Below are 18,960 nucleotides of genomic sequence, written 5' to 3'. Positions count from 1 at the left end.
CTACTAGTGCAGAAGGCTATTATAAGGCTATTACTAAATAGTCTTGCTGAAAAGGAGTGAGCTTCATTCTAAACAAAAGGATCTGCAGTAGCAATTTTTATATGAGTGAAACTAGTATTCCTAAAAAACAAAAAGCAAGACAAAACTTCGTCAAGAGTGAAGTACCTCAATTGGTTCAATCTCACTAGCTGTAGAAGGAGACCTTGATCTTGAATGAAGGTGAGACTTGCTATCTTCATCCCGTGACGGAGTATTAGACAATGTAAAATTCTCAACTGAATCAATCTAGGAGAACAAGTTGAGAGAAAAACAACAACCAAAAAAATAAATCAAAGACATCATTAAAAAAAAGAATTCTCAACTCTTACCAAAACAAGATATGGGAGCAGTAGAATTCCTAAGAGAGAACTGAGAGAATAAAAAGTCAGTTTTAAGCAACTTCCTAATTAAAGGACAAAAATGCAATGAAAATCATTGAATATGAGAACACCAAGGCTTCTGCTGAGAGGTGAGCACATGCATAACAGCTGCTAGTGCAGGGGCCCAAGAAATACTCAAAAAGATTTGCAATTCAGCATTTTAAATAGGTATTTTCTAAACACTACTGGGGTTTGTCCACTGGTGGTAGAGATGTTTTTAGAAGTGAATGCCCATATAGCCCATGTAAATCATTGCAAACTTAATTAGAAGAAAATAAGGAGAAAAAGCAGAGCAAACAACCTATTTTGTGGAGAGTCAAGGGGGTTTTTGCTCCCCATTTGAACCACAAAGACATCCTTACCAGGAATATAGCTTCTACAGGGGAATATTTTCCTAGTCCTTAATATACAATGAAACTAAGCCCAACACAGAACTACACTGAACAACAATGCAGATAGGTACAACCAGGTATCTTGGATAACAAGTCAGCTTTTGTCAGTGCAACTGACAAGCCAGAGAATGCAGAATTCTTCCTTGAAAACAAGAAATCTCCCCAAAGTTCTGTAGATTGATATATTTTAAAATACAGTGTAATGAGATGAGGATGCTTTTCTCCACTAACAATAAAACTAAAAGCATGAGGCCTACTGAAGGCTCCACTGTATGCATGGCTTTTCTGAAGCAATGCTACCATCAGCTCCCCATGGCTAAGGACTTGGCAGGCTTGCACACCAGCTAAAATATGCAGCAAGATTTTCAGAAAACATTTGAACATTCCAGTATTTTGGGGTTTTGCTGGGTTTTTTTATCTCATTTGCCATTGCCATCATACTAAGGATTCCACAAACTTTACTGCTTTGGGGGAATAAAACATATTGCCAAGCCAATCTTACACATGCATATACAGCCCTGTTCTCCAGAAACTCAGTCATGGTAGTTAACAGGTGCAGTTGCTGGTTTTTCTTTTTCCATTATCATTATTATTAGTATTATTAAAATAGGAGTGAATTAAGTTTGATGGCTTCTATTTTTATCACAGCCTTCAAAAGAACGATCCGGTGGAGAATGCTCACCAGCTTAATCAACTCAGGCATATTAAGATGCCTGCAAGTATTTCCGTAATGAAACCAGGAAATTCTCATCCTGGGATACACCTGTTTTCTACACATAGATGATGTGTTTCAAGCATTGAGGTAAAAACTAGCAGTAAAGCAAAGATTCTGTGCTCAGGTTTATCAGAAGCAAATAATAATTGCAAGCTTTATCCAGTGTTAGAAACACTGATGTCTTTAAGCAGTAAATCCCCTGATACATAACATTGTTTCAATTACTTTAAGCTTTTTTTATTCAAGTTTAAACATCTGATAACTTGGTTATCAGATAACTCAAAGACTGCTCAACCTACAATAATTCTACCTTAAGAGTGTTATTAAAAAATAAGCCCAATGAGTAACTACAGGCAAATTTTTCATAGCAAGAAACAGACATTCCTTTTCTTCTGCAAGTTAAAGTCAGAGATGCAATCTATCATCGCATAAGTGTTTCCACGTACTCCAAAGGCTTTCCCTTTCAAAGTGAAATCTGCATACCAAAGAATTTTCATGGTGTCTCTTAAAAAATTTAATACAAGCATGATAGGAATGACAGAAGTCTTCTGGAATGTGCTACAAAGCCTTTGTGGTTGAAGACAACTGCTGAACCAGTAACAAATGTCTTTTTACTTTAGTTATGAACATAAAAAGCCCGTGAAACATACCAAACCTGATCTACCATTACAGAGTTTGAAGGGAATTTAATCACCACCTTTACTGCAGAAACAGGGCCTTAAGCTGTGCTGCTGCAGTAATTTCCAAGTTCCTTGCTTTAATGAGAAGAACTTCGTATAAAACCTGACTCAAGTATGGCTAAAATTTTACATGGACTATATTAACACCATTAAAATTAGTTTTAAACTAATTCACTGGATTATCAAAAGCGTATTTCAGTATTTCCTATCAAACTGTAATAGCCCTGTCAGCTTCCACATTGTCACCTGTATAGGTCTGAGACAAAGCCGGATGGTGTATAAACACATCTTGAGGAGAGACAAGCTTTGGAATGGGAGCCACAGCTGACAAAACAAAGCAGTTACTGTAAGCTTGCCTGAGACTCAGTGATATGTGTTGAACTGGTCATTATTAGAGCTGTTGGGCATTAGTGCTTATTTATTGAATATTCAATAGAAACACTTTTATGCTTCCCTATTCCTATCATCATACATGTCTAAAACATACAGAAGTGGCAGTATGAGTTTAAAACAGAGCATACCTAGTACGAATTCAGTCTGACAAAGCTTTCAAAACACCATGTTTAAAAATCCACCTTGATTTTTGAAACATCACAGAGCTTTCCAGCTTCACAGCTGTTTTCCTTGTATGAATTCTTCCTGCCATCCTTCATTCTCCAATGTGCTCAGGTCCCCACTTTCCATTTATATTTATCTCTGTACTGTCGTATTTTCTATCCTTTGCTATGAAGATGCCAAATGCCAGATTTCTACCTTCTATAGGCAATACCTATAACTCAACACATGCCCTCTGCTAAGGGCAAGGAAACTAACAGGGCCTCATTTGACACTGGCTCACCTGTCCGACCTGCATCTACCTGATCAGCTTTCATAAAGAACTTTGATATTGAAATAAGAATGTACTAAATGCATCTTCTCCAGTTACTGTGATATCTGCTTATAGGATTTCCAAATTAAATACTCCAAAAGCTTTTAGCCCACAGCTGTAAAACAACAAAAAGCACAGCAGCAGCAGCAAACAGTAGCAGCAGCACAAGACATGCAGTGAGGGAAGTTCACAATCCATACATTAAACAAAGGCATGTACACAACAAGCAAAAAATAAAGGGCCACATAGAGTAGGACAGCCTCTTACACGTCTGCCTTTGTTAGCTGGAGTACAGGAAGGAGAGCGCTTTAACAAAGAGAGGAGAATATGTTACAAAACCAAACAGTGACGCATACATTGGCTCAGAATTGGTCACTCTACATCTCCAGAAGCAGAGTTTAGACACACAAAAACATGTTCATTTTTACAAGGGTTCTGAAAACAAGATGTTCTGGGGCAACAAGTGGGAAAACACACACACACAAAAAGAACATTTGTTTCAAAGTGTAGTTTTGCACTGGACAATAGCAGTGAAACTGCAGATACATTAGACTAATAACATCAAATAATAGCATCTCTGTACTGTCAACAGGGTGAATAAAGCAGTCTCTTGGAGGCACAATATATCCAATTTAAAGTATCATCAAGAACCAGAATTATTCTAAACTTAATTACAAATGTGCAGGTAGAGTCAGGGCTCTCATCACAGAACACCATGGCTTATTCTGTTTAATAATGAGAATTCAGAACACGATTTATTCTGTGCTTATTTACAAAGTTCAGATTTGTTTCATCTAGCCCAAGCCCATGGGGACTGCATGCGAGGAGAACCTGCAGGAGGATTTAAGACATGTGTTTTTAATTTGTAATGTGTTGATAACAGGGGAAAAATAATATTTTCTAGCAAGTGGGGAAAATAATTTTGCCAAGGAAAAATAGGATCCCATTTTACTGTTATTAAGTCCAAATTCATCTTTAAATAAAACAAGCTGAATGCTTCTGGTAGCTAGCAAGATATACAAGGATCCACCTGGCAAGAAACCCAAATCAAATCCAACATTTCCATTATCAGACACTTGTAGTGAACACAGGAGACTGAACACCTAGACAGCATTACTGAGAGACAGCCTGCAACACGTGAGAGAAACAGCAGCAAAGATTTAGAAATTAGTATATTAGAGTCCATGAGGGTCACTTTCCCTTCCCATCAAAATCAGAAACCAGGGACAGCAAAACTCATCCCTACTTCCCTTTGCACCCTACCATGTGCACGGAAGATATAATGAACACACGTACTTCCACAGCTATGATGGTTTAGGCACCAGTTCTGCCAGCCTCACCAAGTATCTTCTCCAGGAGGGATAGCTGTAACCAACAGTGACTGCTATTCCTCTGGATAGTGAGATACCACTTCTGCTCAGCATCTGCAGGCTACAGAGGCATCTATTTTTACTTTTCTCCAGTAGAAATTGCAAAAACTACTGTTTTCCTCATAAAAAAAAAGAACTGGAATTCACTTCAGCAGTGATGGCAGACACACAGGACGTACCAGTAATCTCCAAATGTCACCAGTGGGCCAGAATCAGTGCTACTTACACATCCACAGGGTAAACAGATCTGAAATCTTGCAAAGAGTGCTAGATAACTGCAACTGCATGTTACTTTACACTCTGTCACTTCCTCATGAAGCACAGAGGCTGAAGGAACAATAAAGGCCATCAGTAAAATTTACTTGGCCCCTTGATTACAGGACAGGCTTTCCTGAAACCCATGCAATAGTGCAGCACTGTTTAAGTCCTACCTGAGGACTTCTAATTCTTCCTTAGCCTTAATATAAGGTGCTGGCACAGGCTGCCCAGAGGAGCTGTGGCTGCCCCATCCCTGGCAGTGTTCAAGGCCAGGCTGGACGGGGCTTGGAGGGAGCAACCTGGCCTGTTGGAAGGCAGCCCTGCCCATGGCAGGGGGTTGGAACTGGATGAGCTTTAAGGTCCCTTCCAACCCAAACTGTTCTATGATTCTATGATTCTCAGGTTTAACTGAGCACAGATTAATTCTTCTTGAGATGCTGCAAGAAACACTGTCCTTCAATGTAACTACTGCCAAAAAAGAGACACTGGAAAGGGAATGGAGGTCAAATTCAGTGGGAAGGGATTTTTAATACCCTTATTTTCATTTAAGTGTGCCTAGTATTTTGATGTTGAAGCAACTCAATGAGCTTAACATAAATTAACCAGTAATTTTGATAATTCAGTTACAAATTTCTCTATGAATGACTCAAGTAACCGTCCAATACTTGAAAGATGCAGAACTGACTTCAAGCACAACTGCATTAAAGCACCTTTCGCCTACTAACACCTACATCAGCTTTATTTATCTAATAAAGACAGCTAGCTCAACAAGTCTTGTATTTGCCTGCATAGTAACCCTTCCCAACTTTGAACAGTCAACTCTCTTCTCCTGCAGTTTTAGCAGATGAGATAAAATTCTGCCCTGGTGTTAAAAGAGATGTTAGCCCCTGGTCAGCCCAGTCCAGAAGTGTACCTGGGCCCAAGGCAGCTAAGGAAAACCTGCTCCTGATGGACTCAGACTGAAGGTGTAACAGCAAAAGTTTGATTCTGTGTGTTTTAAGTCATCCACATGCAACAGTATTAATTAAATTTAATTAAATTTAAATAAAATTTAATTTTGTTAACTAAATTAAAATAGTCATTAATACCTGGAGTTTTACCTAAAAGATGGGTATTTGAAAAAATTTGACCTGGGCGGACTGATGAAGAAGAATGTTTCAATAAATACAGAATAAAGTACTGATGTCCTTCAAAATTAACTAGATAGCAACCAGGAAACCTTTCTTTTCCTCATTTTCCTCTTGCAAAATAGAACATTATCAGTTCCTCTGCTATGTATATACTTTATTTCTCTTTTATCAGGTTTCAGGAGAGGGTATTAGGTATTTTTAAAAGTAACTTTCTACAAAATAACCTGTTGCTACACACTAAGTGTTCCTAATGCTCAGGCAACATAGAGAACACTTCTTTAACCCCCATAAACTTATAAATATTATTCATTTATTGTAGATTTAACATGACAGGAAACTACTTGTGGTTTTGGGGTGGGGTTTTTTTTTGGTGTAAGATGGAGTTTTCTGTATGCTTTACAAAAACACAGGCAAATACTCCCTGCTGCAGTACCCAAGATGTACCTTCACATTTTGGCTGAAGTATATACCTGATCTAGGGGAAAAAAAAGCATCTAGAAGAAAAACATTCTTTCAGTGTCTGTGAAAGGTAATGCCACCAGTACAACAGGCCCATGTACTATATACCTTCTCTGTTACACCCCTCACAGCAGCCATTTCTAGAATAAATTTCATTATATTTTAATGCAAACAGGACTATACTACTTTAAACATAAATGTGTATACACATATATATAAGCACACACAGATATACACAATATACCTACAGAGTTGTAGTGGATGGTTCTCTACTACGTATGCGTTGCATATACTCTGATTTTAATAAACTTATCTACTTCTACGTGCCTACTACTTCAGTCTGGAAGAAATATAATGCAGTCAGTTTTCAGCTTTAAACTCAATTCCCTTATTATGCAACTAACTAGGCTAAATATTGAACAGTATCCTGACAGAAAACTAGCATCTCAAATGGCAATAAAAAGCAGTTAAGTTCACTTCAGTTATAATGAAGTTATATTTCAGCATATATTCTTACAATAAAAAACAGAAAAGAGATTTTCTTTATTTGAGCAAACAGAAATTAACTGTATGCAAGGAAAATGTTTTCACTGAAGTGATCAGAAAACTGTATGAAGCAACAGAACTAAATTAAATCAACATGCCAGTGGTTTTGGAACCATTTCCCACAGGCCATATCAGTAGATAAGGCCCAAAAGCAGCTGCTCCCCATTAGAAAAACTGATTGTAAATAATAATTCTTTACCTTAACCTACAAAAAAACATTTACTTTAAAATCTAACATCTGTCTATATAAATAGGTGTAAGTATGCTATTATAGGAAGTCTGTTCTCTACTGCACTTGCAGATTTAAGTTGACTGCGTTCATGTTTGACTATTCCAAATCAAACAACTGCTCTCTTACTGGGGGATTTACTGGTTTAAAAGTCAGACTTACGTCATCCATAAAATCAATCAATGAGGATGAAGAGGAGGAAAAGGAATCCTATTTTAATGAAAACAGCAGTAAAAAAAAAAAGAGAGAGAGAGAGAAAGAAAGAGATGGATGAAGAAAACTGTTCAGTATAAATAAAAGTGCAAGACTAAAGAACTGTAAATAACTAGTTCCAGTAACAGATACCTCAGTAAGTTGCCATTAATTGCCTTTCACAGGCAATTAATAAACTACCTGTAAAAACCCCAATGTTTTTCCAGCATTCTCTCAATAAAATAATATTCCTGCACTCCACCAGGAGTTTTATATTGAAAGTAACTTATAAGAGAAGTAATTCAAAAGCAAATAAAAAATGGTATTAATGCGAGGACTTCAAGAGACAACAATGAATTCATGAATATGTAATGACAAGAAAATAAATCTGGGGACATTAGTAACATCAGGGATTATGCTCGTTCGTGTGATGACCTTACAAACCCATCACAAAAAACACAGGGGGGAATTTTAGACCAGTGTGTAACTGTACAGGTGCCTTGTCCCCTCTGAAGTCAGTTTGACCAATATTTCACCCCAGCTGTTCTTTTCAGATAAAAACAGTGCATTGCTTACTGTTGATTAAAAACAGAAGATAGGAAAGGTACAGTGTCATTTCAAGTTTTTTCTTCCAGGTTTTCTACCTAAAGTGGCCTTTTGTCTAGAACTGGCAAAGGAATTATACAGATTTATTTTTAAGTATTTAGGATCTGTGGAGAGGAGATGCATATTAATTATCTGGATTTTACAGATCTGTGTAAAATGAACAGAAAATGAAAACCATCTGATAAATACATGGTACCAAGGACTTCATAGAATACACCTAAGAATTATTTATGTGTTTTCCCTCATTTTTACAAAGCCAGTATCTGCAGTACTTAGCATTTTTCTAAATACAAAGAAAAGCCATTTCAACAACTACACTTTCCATGTTCGCTACAAAACCAGGAGAATTTCTGCAGTCAAGGTTTGAGAGAGAAATCACTATGATCACCAGTGTTCAAGAGAAGACAGCCAGCACTGTAAATCACAAACAATTCTCACATATTATTATACACAAATATAAATGGAGCAATATGGCAAAATCGGTAGCAAACTCTCAGTAAATAAGCATATAACCTGCACATAACAGCAGGAGCTCCACTGACTAACAGAGAGTTAGAATAGCTGTACACTTACTTCAAATTGATCCAGAGCAGAGGTAGGCGCATTCAAAAATGCCAAGAAAGAATTCTGTGAGTCTTGGTGCTTTACACCTAGAAAACAGCAGCAGGTTTTTAAGCTACAGAAAAATGACCTTTTCATGGAGGACCTTTGCCTTGCTGAATCGGGTCTGAGTATCCACCTGAACCACCTACATTTTTTGAAGTGAGTTGTCACATTTGTCTGGTTTCCAGAGTAAGAGTTTTTTAACAGATATACATGCCCTAAGCAAGCAGCCTATGTTTAATTAACATTTTCCAAGCTAGGATATGTGTGGTGTGAATTCAGCATGAAACCATACTATAAGCACCTGTCTGTTACGCAGAAGGCACAGATTCCTAATGTGCAACAAGCAGTGCATGACACACTGGCACAGAGGCTAACACGGTGGGTGTCACCCAGCTCTAGTCACACACTGGACAGCCTATGGTAATGGGATGGCTGCAGCCAACAGTGAGGTTCCACAGCAGTGCACAGAACATGGTTGGGGAATATACTGCATTCCCAAATAATACAGGTTCCTTGATCCATGCTCCATGCATGCCTGTTACCTCTCACTTTCATATGTCCAGGAGTAATACAATCCTGGGCAAGATTCAAATGTCACTGTCAAGATACACCATTTCCATGGTTTTCAGCCAGTAAGCAGAGCAGAAATGCTGCACCCTCCAAAGCTGCAGAGGCTGGCACATCTTGATTGTTATTTTAACTTGCTCCAACTGATATATTTCTTTTTATTTCTCCTTTTCTTTGGAGCATATCAAGTTGCTATGTGGGTGTTCATAAATCACAGATGTGTACAAACTCTAGCTTCCTGATATGAGAATAGATATAAATATTATATGTATATACTCATACCCACAGTATATTTTTACTTATTATGACCAGAGCCTCCATAACTGTGTGCATCTCAAAAGATTGATGCTATCAAAGGACACTTACTTATCTTAGAAAATATCGGTGTTTTGCTCTTATACATATATCACCTTGTTTGCTCTAAATAAAACCCACAGTGAACAAAGAGTTACAAAGAACTGTTTCCTCTTCAAAACATAAATACACTGAAATCCCACTAAAATACTAAAAACAATTCTCAAATTACCTGCTGCTTTACAGAATCTTTTTTAGTAATCTTTTTTTTTCCCCCATCCTTCTAAGTTTCTGGAAATCATTTATAAAGAGCAATGGATTCAAGTGCTAATCTAAGTAATCCCTTCCTATAAATCAATTTCCACACACAGGAAGTTACTCTACCACTGTACATTGACTAAATTTGAATCCTCTATACAGTTCATGATTCAAACATCAATATTTATTCTTATAAGAGAAAACCAAGCCCAAAGAGGATAAGGATTTTGGATTAAGGTGTATTTCTAAAAATAATATTTGAATAGTTGCAGTAGAATCTTATTAATTTACTTCCAGCAAAAAGTGTAATATGTAACTGTTCCTTAAACAGCACATTTTCTTTCTTTTCTTTAGGAAAAGAGTAAAAGTTTATCTCCATTTTCACAAAAAAACCAGTAAGGTCTCAAACACTAGAAAAAATACAGCATAAAACATTAATTATAAATTCTTAACACATTGCTTAACACAAAGGAAGATTTCAGAAGTTGAGCAGCCACGCAGAATATTTAAGACAGTTCAAGAATCTCTAAGTGAAAGCTGTTGTCTCCAGGGAGATGCTATCAAGAGTTCCTCTCCAAGGACTTGGAAAAAGCACAATCCTGGTATCAGTGCTAAGCATCAAGATGAACACATATCAGTTCCCCAAGTCTTATCTGCTTATTGGCATCAGTCATTTTTTAATGTTCTGTATAGGTCTGTATTATTTTTACCAGTCAACCAGCACTTGGAGGCTGAATATAGGAGATGAATGTACAATACATTATTGACTGACATGCTGTTAGGTTGCAGAAGCTGAAGACTATTTGGCATCCCTACTGTTGCAGGGTTTTGAAACTCTGGAGTTCAAACAGTTCCCTGCTGAAAATTAGGTAATTCCATTTGGCCTGAAAAATCACTTCTTCCCATGTGACTCATAAGATTCGAACAACAGAGCTACTGGAAAGAATCAGCCAAATCATTTATCATCTCATAATGAATTCTTTTTTAAGTTCAGAATTACCAAAAAGTCTTTTCTCCCAGCAACAATGCGAAATACTGTTAAGACAGATGCACTAGGAAACCCAGAACATACTCTTAAAACCACAGCAAAGCAAACATGACTGCGTGGTTACAATGCCAATCAACAAAAGCCATCCCACAAAACAAACAAAAGCTATGAATGCCTCAGCAGCTGCTTACTCTCTGTGTAGACAGGCCCCAAACATCCATAAAACACTACTATGATCAGTGTTGAAGTCTGACTACCTTCACCCATGTTAAAGGGGAAAAAAAATTGTATCTGTACTTGTAACAGTTTTCTGGCAGTAAGTCACCATACATATGTCAAACAAAACCAATGCAATTCCAACTCAAATAATAGCTTCCTGGTTCAAGCACATCAACAAACCCGAAGTGCAATACGTGTTAAAATGCAAATGCAACTGCTGTGGGTACATCTTAACATGCAATTGTTGTGCTCACATTTTGTATGCCAAAGTCTGTCAGTACCATATTCTACTTGCAAGGTGACAACTGATAAGATGTACCCACCAAAGTCAAGCATGTTATTTACTTGGATATCAGTTGCCATACCCTTTTCTGATCTAAGCTCTTCTGTCTCCTTTTTCAGCCTTTCAATATCTGTCAACAGCTCCATGTTCTTCTTCTCAGCTTCTTGCAATTTACTTCAAAAGAATACAAACAAAAAAAACTATGTAAATATTGAGAACCCATGATACAAGTCACTTTTTTTTGTCTACAGAATCACAAAATGGTTTGGATTGGGAAGCAGCTTAAGATCCAACCCCCTGCCATGGGTAGGGACCCCTCACACTAGACTATGTTACTCAAGGCTCTGTCCAGCCTGGCCTTGAGCACTGTCAGGGATGGAGCATTTACCACTTCTCTGGGCAAACCATTCCAGTGCCTCACCAGCCTAACAGTAAAGAACTTCTTCCTTATATCTCTCCTGAAATTCTCCCGTTCTAGTTTAAACCCATTTTCCCTTGTCCTATCACTACAGTCCATCTTTGCATGCTATTTAAAAATTAATGCTCAGCAAGCTTCTGGATGTCATCAAATGCAGAATGAATTCAGAAATCTATTGGGACCTGTTTAGTATGGTATTTAAAAAACCCAAGCCAACATAAAAAGCAATTAATTGCCCCTGTTTACTCATTAAATATGCTCATGTTTCTAATTAGAGAGTAATTGTGTGAGCCTGTATCCTGTGAATGAGAAAAAAAGACCACATGTTATTTTATGCTTAAAACTGTTTGGGGTTTTTTGTTTTTGTTTTTTTTGTTTTTTTGTTTTTTTTTTAATTTGTTAATTCACAGTGCCTGTGATTCTCATAGATGATATTGAACTATTTTAATTCTCAGTTACTTCATAGCTAGTTGTCTCAGTGCTTGCTGATTCACAGCTGATAGGTAACACATTTCTACCACACTTCTCATCTTGTCTATCAAAGCAAACATCCTGTTAGAGGATCTACAGTGCTGCCCATCATGTTATGAGGTCTGAAAAACATCTAAGTCAGGTGGACGTGGTATTCCCACTTTACAGACAACGTATTTGAATCTCAGCTCTGTCCAGCTGAGAGCAACTGAAAGTCTGCAACTTTTCTGAAGCTGCAAAACAAGTCAATCGCTCTAAGCTAGATTGAACCTGGAAACCTAGAAATGGAATGTCTTCCCACTAATCCCTGCTTTAGGCATTCACCTAAATGAAGTCTAAAAAGGGAGGGGAGGATGTGTCTGAGGAAGGCATACAAGAATTCATCATCTTCCATAACCACATCTTATTACTGTGCAAATCTGTATGCAAGGATTGATTTTTGTCAGCTAACCCAATGCAGCTATCAACAGAATGGAAGAGAGTATGTTAAAGACACAAAAGCAAACTCTGCTTGCATTAGAACTTGTTAACACAACTAGGAGAGATTGTATTATTAAACTGTCCCCTCTGAAAGTCTTCAATATGGGTGAATCATAGAATCATAGAATAGTTTGGGTTGGAAAGGACTTTAAGATCATCTAGTTTCAACCCCCCTGACATGGGCAGGGACACCTCACACTAAACCATGTCAGCCAAGGCTTCATCCAACCTGGCCTAACAGTGAACAGTGTGCAAGTGCAGTAACCCAAGGATGCTGGGTTACATCAACAAGCGCATCACCACCAGAGATGAAGAAATCATTATCCCACTCTACTCTGCACTTTCCAAGCCACAACTAGAATACCGAGTTCAGTTTTGGTCCCCACTATTCAAAAAAAGATGTGGACAGGCTGGAGAGGGTTCAGAGAAAGGCTACAAAGATGATCCAAAAACTGGGAACCTGCCTTGTGAGGAAAGCCTGAGAACTGGGTTTGTTCAGCCTGGGGAAAAGAATGCTCAGGACAGACTTCATCACCATGCACCAGTACTTAAAGGGTGGCTACAAGGAAGACGGGAGACTCCCTTTTTACAAGGAATATCTTTACATGGAAAAGACAAGGGGTGATGGGCACAAGTTACTCCTGAGCAGATTCTGATCAGATACAACAGAAAAAATTTTCACAGTGAAAACAACCAGCCATTGGAATAATCTCTCTAGGGAAGTGGTGAATTCCCCAACACTGGACTTTTTTAAGATGCGGCTGGACAGGATGCTGGAACATCTAGCCTAGGTCATGCCATGCCTAGAAAGCTTGGACCAGATGATCCCTCCCAATCTGGTATTCAGCTGCTTACACCATAAAGAGACATATGGTCTTTTTTTCACATTTGGATGTAAGGAACTGGCACATCATTCATTACCAGATTTTGACAGACAAGATAAAATCAAGATTTGATGACACTCCCTAGGAGGTATCACAGTATATTTCATCAGAACAATTCAGTCTTACCACTCTGTAGATATACAGGAAGCTTTGACTTTGTTCAACTCATCTTGAATAGCCTGTTTGGCTCGGATTTCCGCATCGAGAGCAGACTGTAGTTCCAACCTCGCAGACATATCCAGTTTTGCAAAGCGGCGCATCTTCCAGGGCATGTCCTAACAAAGAATAATAAAAGGGAAAAGAAAGGCTAAGAGGAAGGAAAGCTGAAACTGAGGAATGGAACTAACTTCAAACAATTACATTTCTGTCTGTTATGTTCTTAATGTCAGAGTTCATTAATTTCAAAGTAATCTAAAAAAATTAAGAGCATTGTTACTAGAAGTATTATTTTTAAACTCAAGTATTAGATGGGCAAAATGAACATCTTATACTGTTATTATCTTATAACCATTGTGAATTCTAGTTTGGATGTGCGTCAACTCATATGACGGCTATGAAGGACATTCACATTTCACAACACTAAGTTTTTCAGGACCCAAAGTATAGACTTACTTTAACAAATTCAAATATGATTATAAACCAGGTACTTGAACAGCAACATAGATAAAAGCACGTTATAAAGATGTTGGTGTTTAATTCATTGATAAACAATAAATTTGCTATTTGGTTATTCAGAAGAGAAGTTCTGGAAAAGTTTAACTTATGACTAACACAGACTCTACAGACATGTGGAAATTGCAGCTGAAACTATCAAATTAGTGTTTTGACAAACAAAATCCCCTCTGACATATGGAAAGAGTCTTACTGTAGCTCTTGCACCCAAACTGGAGTTCCTCAGTGCCTCTAGCTCTTCTGTCATTTTAGAGGCCAAGGCTTGAAGATAACCTCGAGCGTCTTTTTCATCACTTACCCTAAACAATTACAGAAGAAGAAAAGGGTGTTTTAACAAAGAATTGAAAGGAAAAAAATCCACAAATCCCTTCAACAAAATAGCAACCAGAAACACAAACTAGCAGAATACAAAACAAAAAACATAGAGCATAAGGAAACAAAAAAAATTTAATAAAGAAAACCACAGAGAACTAAGCCTTTACTGCTTTGCAAACATCCAATAAAAACATCCATCTTTAAGAGAAGCAATAAAGATTAAAGAACTATGTATCTAAGAAAGTAATTGTCTCAGTATAACACAGTATTGGAACTAGTGGTTTACTTTAATGTATCAACTGACTATGAGAACTAGTAGTTAGAATTAGTGATGCTGTTTCGAGAAATGCTAATTAAAGAGAGAATATAATTCCAATGTTATTAAACAACATAAGCCAGAAGAGGCTCTCTGAGCTTGCTTTCTATCAATGCATGTTTTCTGGGTGTGAAGACATCAAGGAGGAGATGTGCCTGCTTTTGAGATTCTTTCACCATCAGTTATAAAGAGAAAAAAAAGACTTTGTGATTAATGACAGCAGAAGGATCTTTCTTCACTTTGCCTCAGGTTTTAACATAGAAAAGGAAGTTGCCAAAAAATTACGTCACTAAAAATTAAGTAGCTTATGAAAAACCTTACCCAAACAGACTCACACACACCCCTAGTTCCTTTCACCTCACATGCCAGGCTCTGGACATACTCATCTAACCCACAGAAGAACACACGCAGCTCTGCAACACCAGGGCACACCCAAGTCTCTGAGCTGGTCCTGAAGACCAGCAGTCTAATACCACAGCTTGATCGCAGTTAGATCTGTCAGCGCTAACCACAGAAATGTTTAGAATGTGCTCTAAGTAATGAGCATCTAATAGTTTTAAATAACATAGAGGAAAGTGGGAAAATAATATTTCTATTTAACAGAAATTAACTTTTCCTTGCTTTCCTTCATGGCTGTAATTCTGTTGGAGTAATTCCCCCTCCATACCAATAAAGCAGTATCAGTTTCTCTAGTTGATGCCATGGACTTCATGCACACAATGAATATGGAAATGGCTCTACTTGCAAGTTTGCCATTAATAAACTCAGTATTTCAACAAAGATTTAGAGACTAGGAGGCAAGAAAGACAGAGAGCACACACTCTGAACTGCCACGGGGAGGAACAGAAGAACTTTCCCACAGTGGCCTTATGGCAAGGTCACAATGCAAAAGCCATGGACTAAACACCTACAGGTTGTACTGACTTCTGGCTGAGCAGTTTAAAGTTTACATAAGAAAAATTGCTTTAATACGGAAGAGGCTAATGCAAAAATAGTGACCACAAAACTCACACCCAGCATGAAAAACTAAGCACTTATTCATGCTTTGGGCTTTATCTGCTTTGTCTCCTGCTTGTAATTTAGTTCAAGAGGTAGGGAAGAGCCTAGAAAAGAACACATCTTAACTTTAATAAAGTCAGTGAGAGTTTTGATATTAATGAGTCACTATTTTTCCCAAGGTATACTAGAACTCAATGGAAGCAGCACTCCAACTTCTTTTCCCATAACACGCTGGACACATTGCAATGACCAGATACAGATGAACTTGGCCTATACAAACTATTTAGCATATAACAGTGGGCAAAAGATGTGAGGAAATAGCACTGAGATGCTTTTGAGGGGGTGGAAGGTGCATAATACATAGTAAAAAGAAAAGAGTGTAATGTAAGCAGGAGTAAAAGGAATGTGACGCTCTCAAGGCAAGAAAGTGATGTAGAAGCAAGGAAAAGTGATGTAGGAATCAGCATTTATCTTCTCTGTTTTTAATATGTAAAAACTTTGAGGGGAAAAAAGGGACAATGTCAGATTTAAAATGAAATTGAAGTCTTATTCTTTTAACTTTTCTAACTAAAGCTGACAAACTTTCAATGTCCAATTTCTTTGTCAAGTTTTATCATGCCATACAGATCCTTCCTTATGGAAGGTAAGGAAACACTTCAGTTATTGGGTCTATGATACACAGAACCTTCAGGCTCTGAATACTGAAAAGCTGCACATGGAAAAACCTCAGAAAGATGTTTCACAGAACATGTAAAAAACTAGAAAATGAAAAGATAAAGTCAGTTTTTTGCAGAAATCTATACCGAGTTCAAGGAAACTCCTCAGACTTCAGAAGACAATAAACAACAGCAGTACAAATTGGGGGAGATAGTTTTGTTGTCCACTAGATGGCAAAATTCCCCCGATAATGAACAGTGATTAAAGATATGTTTGCAAACATTGATGTGAAATGGGTTGCGTGAACTGAGTCTTGTAGATTCCTGATTTCTTACTGTTTTCCTGGGTTGCTTTTGTTTGCTTGGCTTTAAAAACAAAAAACCAGATCAAGAATGGTAAAGTTACTCTTACTAATGTTTCTCTCTTACCCCACTTCCTGGGGAGAGCCCTACCAAGCACAACAACAGAAAAGTTCTTCAGGTTCCACACAGTCAACTTTGTTTACTGAAAATTTAGCTGAGGTTAACTGTTCTGTTTTCATATATAACAGAAGTGCCCTTGCAAGCTTAGCTCATTAACTATAAAGAACCTACAACAGCAACATTGTACAAATTCCTGTCACATTAAATTCAACTGCTTGGTTGGAGCTAACACCATGACAAGCTTTGAATAAGCACTGACTAATATCTAGTATGCTATTTGTCAGGCTGCTCGGAAACTCAGACTCTCTCCAGGTCTCTGTCTCCTACTTTACAATACAGTATGGACCGAGAAGCCTAAACGGTTTTGCTGAACAGGAGCGGTCTTAAAGCCCTGGGGTCTTAGGCCAAGCTGCATCTTTCCTGATTTAAAACCACTAAGGACATTCAAGAGCCATCACTCCCAATTCTCCTGGTTTCTCAATGCTTTTAAATTTCCATCTTTGTATCACTGCGCTCAAACCCTGCATCTTTTTTAGTTCCCCCCAACTCTTCTCAACAAAATTTGGATTTAAAGCTGCTTCTCTAAGAAGTTTCAACACTTCACTCTGCTCCCAAACACTGACATTTCCCACTGCCCTCCTGAATTTCTATTTCATAGATACTAAACTTCTGATTATTCACACCATAAGCATGAGGCAGCCCAGGATTTTTCATGTTTTGAGTTTCTTACAGTTGAACTTTCCCAAAATTTTTGCTAATCCTCTTCCACAATTTGTGTGTGCTTTCTCCTGAGAGCCACCCAGCTGAATCTAAGCCTAACATCTACTAGGTAAATTAGGTAGGATTTAGCTCATCTCTATAAACGTAACTCAACAATACAGCGTTATTCATTTGAACTAGTTGCCTAGGCTTCAATTTCAATCAATGGGGAGAAAAAGTGATTTCTAAAGTACTACTAATGGGATTTATTTGTCTGCCTTAGGACTTCTAGAACAAGGTTACATGAATCCCTCCTAGAGAGACTAGTAAGATTCTTGCCAAGTACAATGGGAATCACTACCAAGATTTCCATCAACCTCCTTTCTGCAGCAGAACAGAAACATGGTAGCATGGCTATTTAAAGGATTCCTTTTTGAAGAGACTGCATGAAACTCCAATGCAATCAATCTCTTTCCCATCTCCCAAAGGAAAATTTATAGCTGACAATAAAAGCCTCAATACTTCTTACTCTTGTCAAGGAATGATGAGTGATTTGGCTAATATAAATTGTCAATGTAATAGCTCCATTAAGGCTGAGTGATCTGTGAGGGTCTGTTGCTACCATATTAGAATTTGCCATGACAGTTTGATTCAAGTGTTTGTATCAAAATCTGGCTGTATTTATAGAATCTTGGTATAATAACAGCAAAAATAAAAAGGCTTTTGTACATTTGCCCTAAAAAGATTCAAGAAAGCACAGTAAGAAAGCAGGAAAAAGCCAAAGGGAACATAATAGGCCATCCAAATAACTCACAAGTTATAAAATCTAAAGGAAATAATGATTTAAAAAGGGTGCAAGCAGTCATGAAGAAAGTGACAACCACCCAAAATGGATTCAAACAGGGGACAGATTTCCTGAGAGAGATATCTATTAGATGGCAAAGCAATCAAAGGACATAACGGACTCCTTGGGCTTGTGTTACTTACAACAGGACTACAACAAATCCCTCAAACTACCATGGGCTGCTGAACAAACTGTTTACAAACCCAGTAATTAAGGCCATCTACTCCCTCCCATCCTTCACGAATCTTGGTACAAAACAATGATGGTGGCCAAACGCCAAGTTTCCACCAAGAGGTGGAAAGTATGCCCCCCAAATCCCTATCTTAAGGTAGTATCATGTGAATAATCTGTTAGTTTTCAAGAGGGAGCCTACAAGCTTTCCCCCATTTTGTTAGCACCAAAGCATTCTGTTGTCATGCTGAAGAGGTGGACAGGTATGGATTAAAACTGTGTGTTCTTCTGAGGAAAACACGGCTTGCGAAGGGTTAAAGGAGACTAATTTTCTTTTTTTTTTTTTTTTTCTCCTTTTTAAAATGTTTAGCGTTCTTATAGATGTTTAAATACTTCATATAGCATCCCATGTTCGCAGTAAAAAAAAATCCCCAGAGAAGGACCTGCTTTCAGTATGCAGTGCGGAATTCTAAGGCCAGCAGAGGGACATGACCAGATCACCTGGGTAACACATGGAAAATCAAAACATAATG

At 37.8% G+C, this 18,960-nt stretch overlaps 1 protein-coding gene across 9 annotated transcripts in view; it reads right to left on the bottom strand.

The window, feature by feature from the left end:
• The window catches only part of CDC42BPA (CDC42 binding protein kinase alpha), a 183,601-nt gene that overhangs the window by 35,553 nt on the left and 129,088 nt on the right, over positions 1-18,960 (bottom strand). For all 9 annotated transcript variants that reach the window (XM_065679746.1, XM_065679748.1, XM_065679745.1 and 6 more), the window contains 5 exons: positions 14,198-14,303; positions 13,459-13,607; positions 11,162-11,253; positions 8,438-8,514; positions 166-285 (listed from right to left, as the gene is read on the bottom strand). In XM_065679746.1, the coding sequence (XP_065535818.1) occupies positions 166-285; positions 8,438-8,514; positions 11,162-11,253; positions 13,459-13,607; positions 14,198-14,303 (544 nt within the window). The remainder of the gene's footprint in view (positions 1-165; positions 286-8,437; positions 8,515-11,161; positions 11,254-13,458; positions 13,608-14,197; positions 14,304-18,960) is intronic.

Source organism: Lathamus discolor, chromosome 5, assembly GCF_037157495.1.
Source record: "Lathamus discolor isolate bLatDis1 chromosome 5, bLatDis1.hap1, whole genome shotgun sequence".
Lineage (NCBI taxonomy): Eukaryota > Metazoa > Chordata > Aves > Psittaciformes > Psittacidae > Lathamus > Lathamus discolor.
This window is presented reverse-complemented; position numbering and strand designations above follow the sequence as displayed.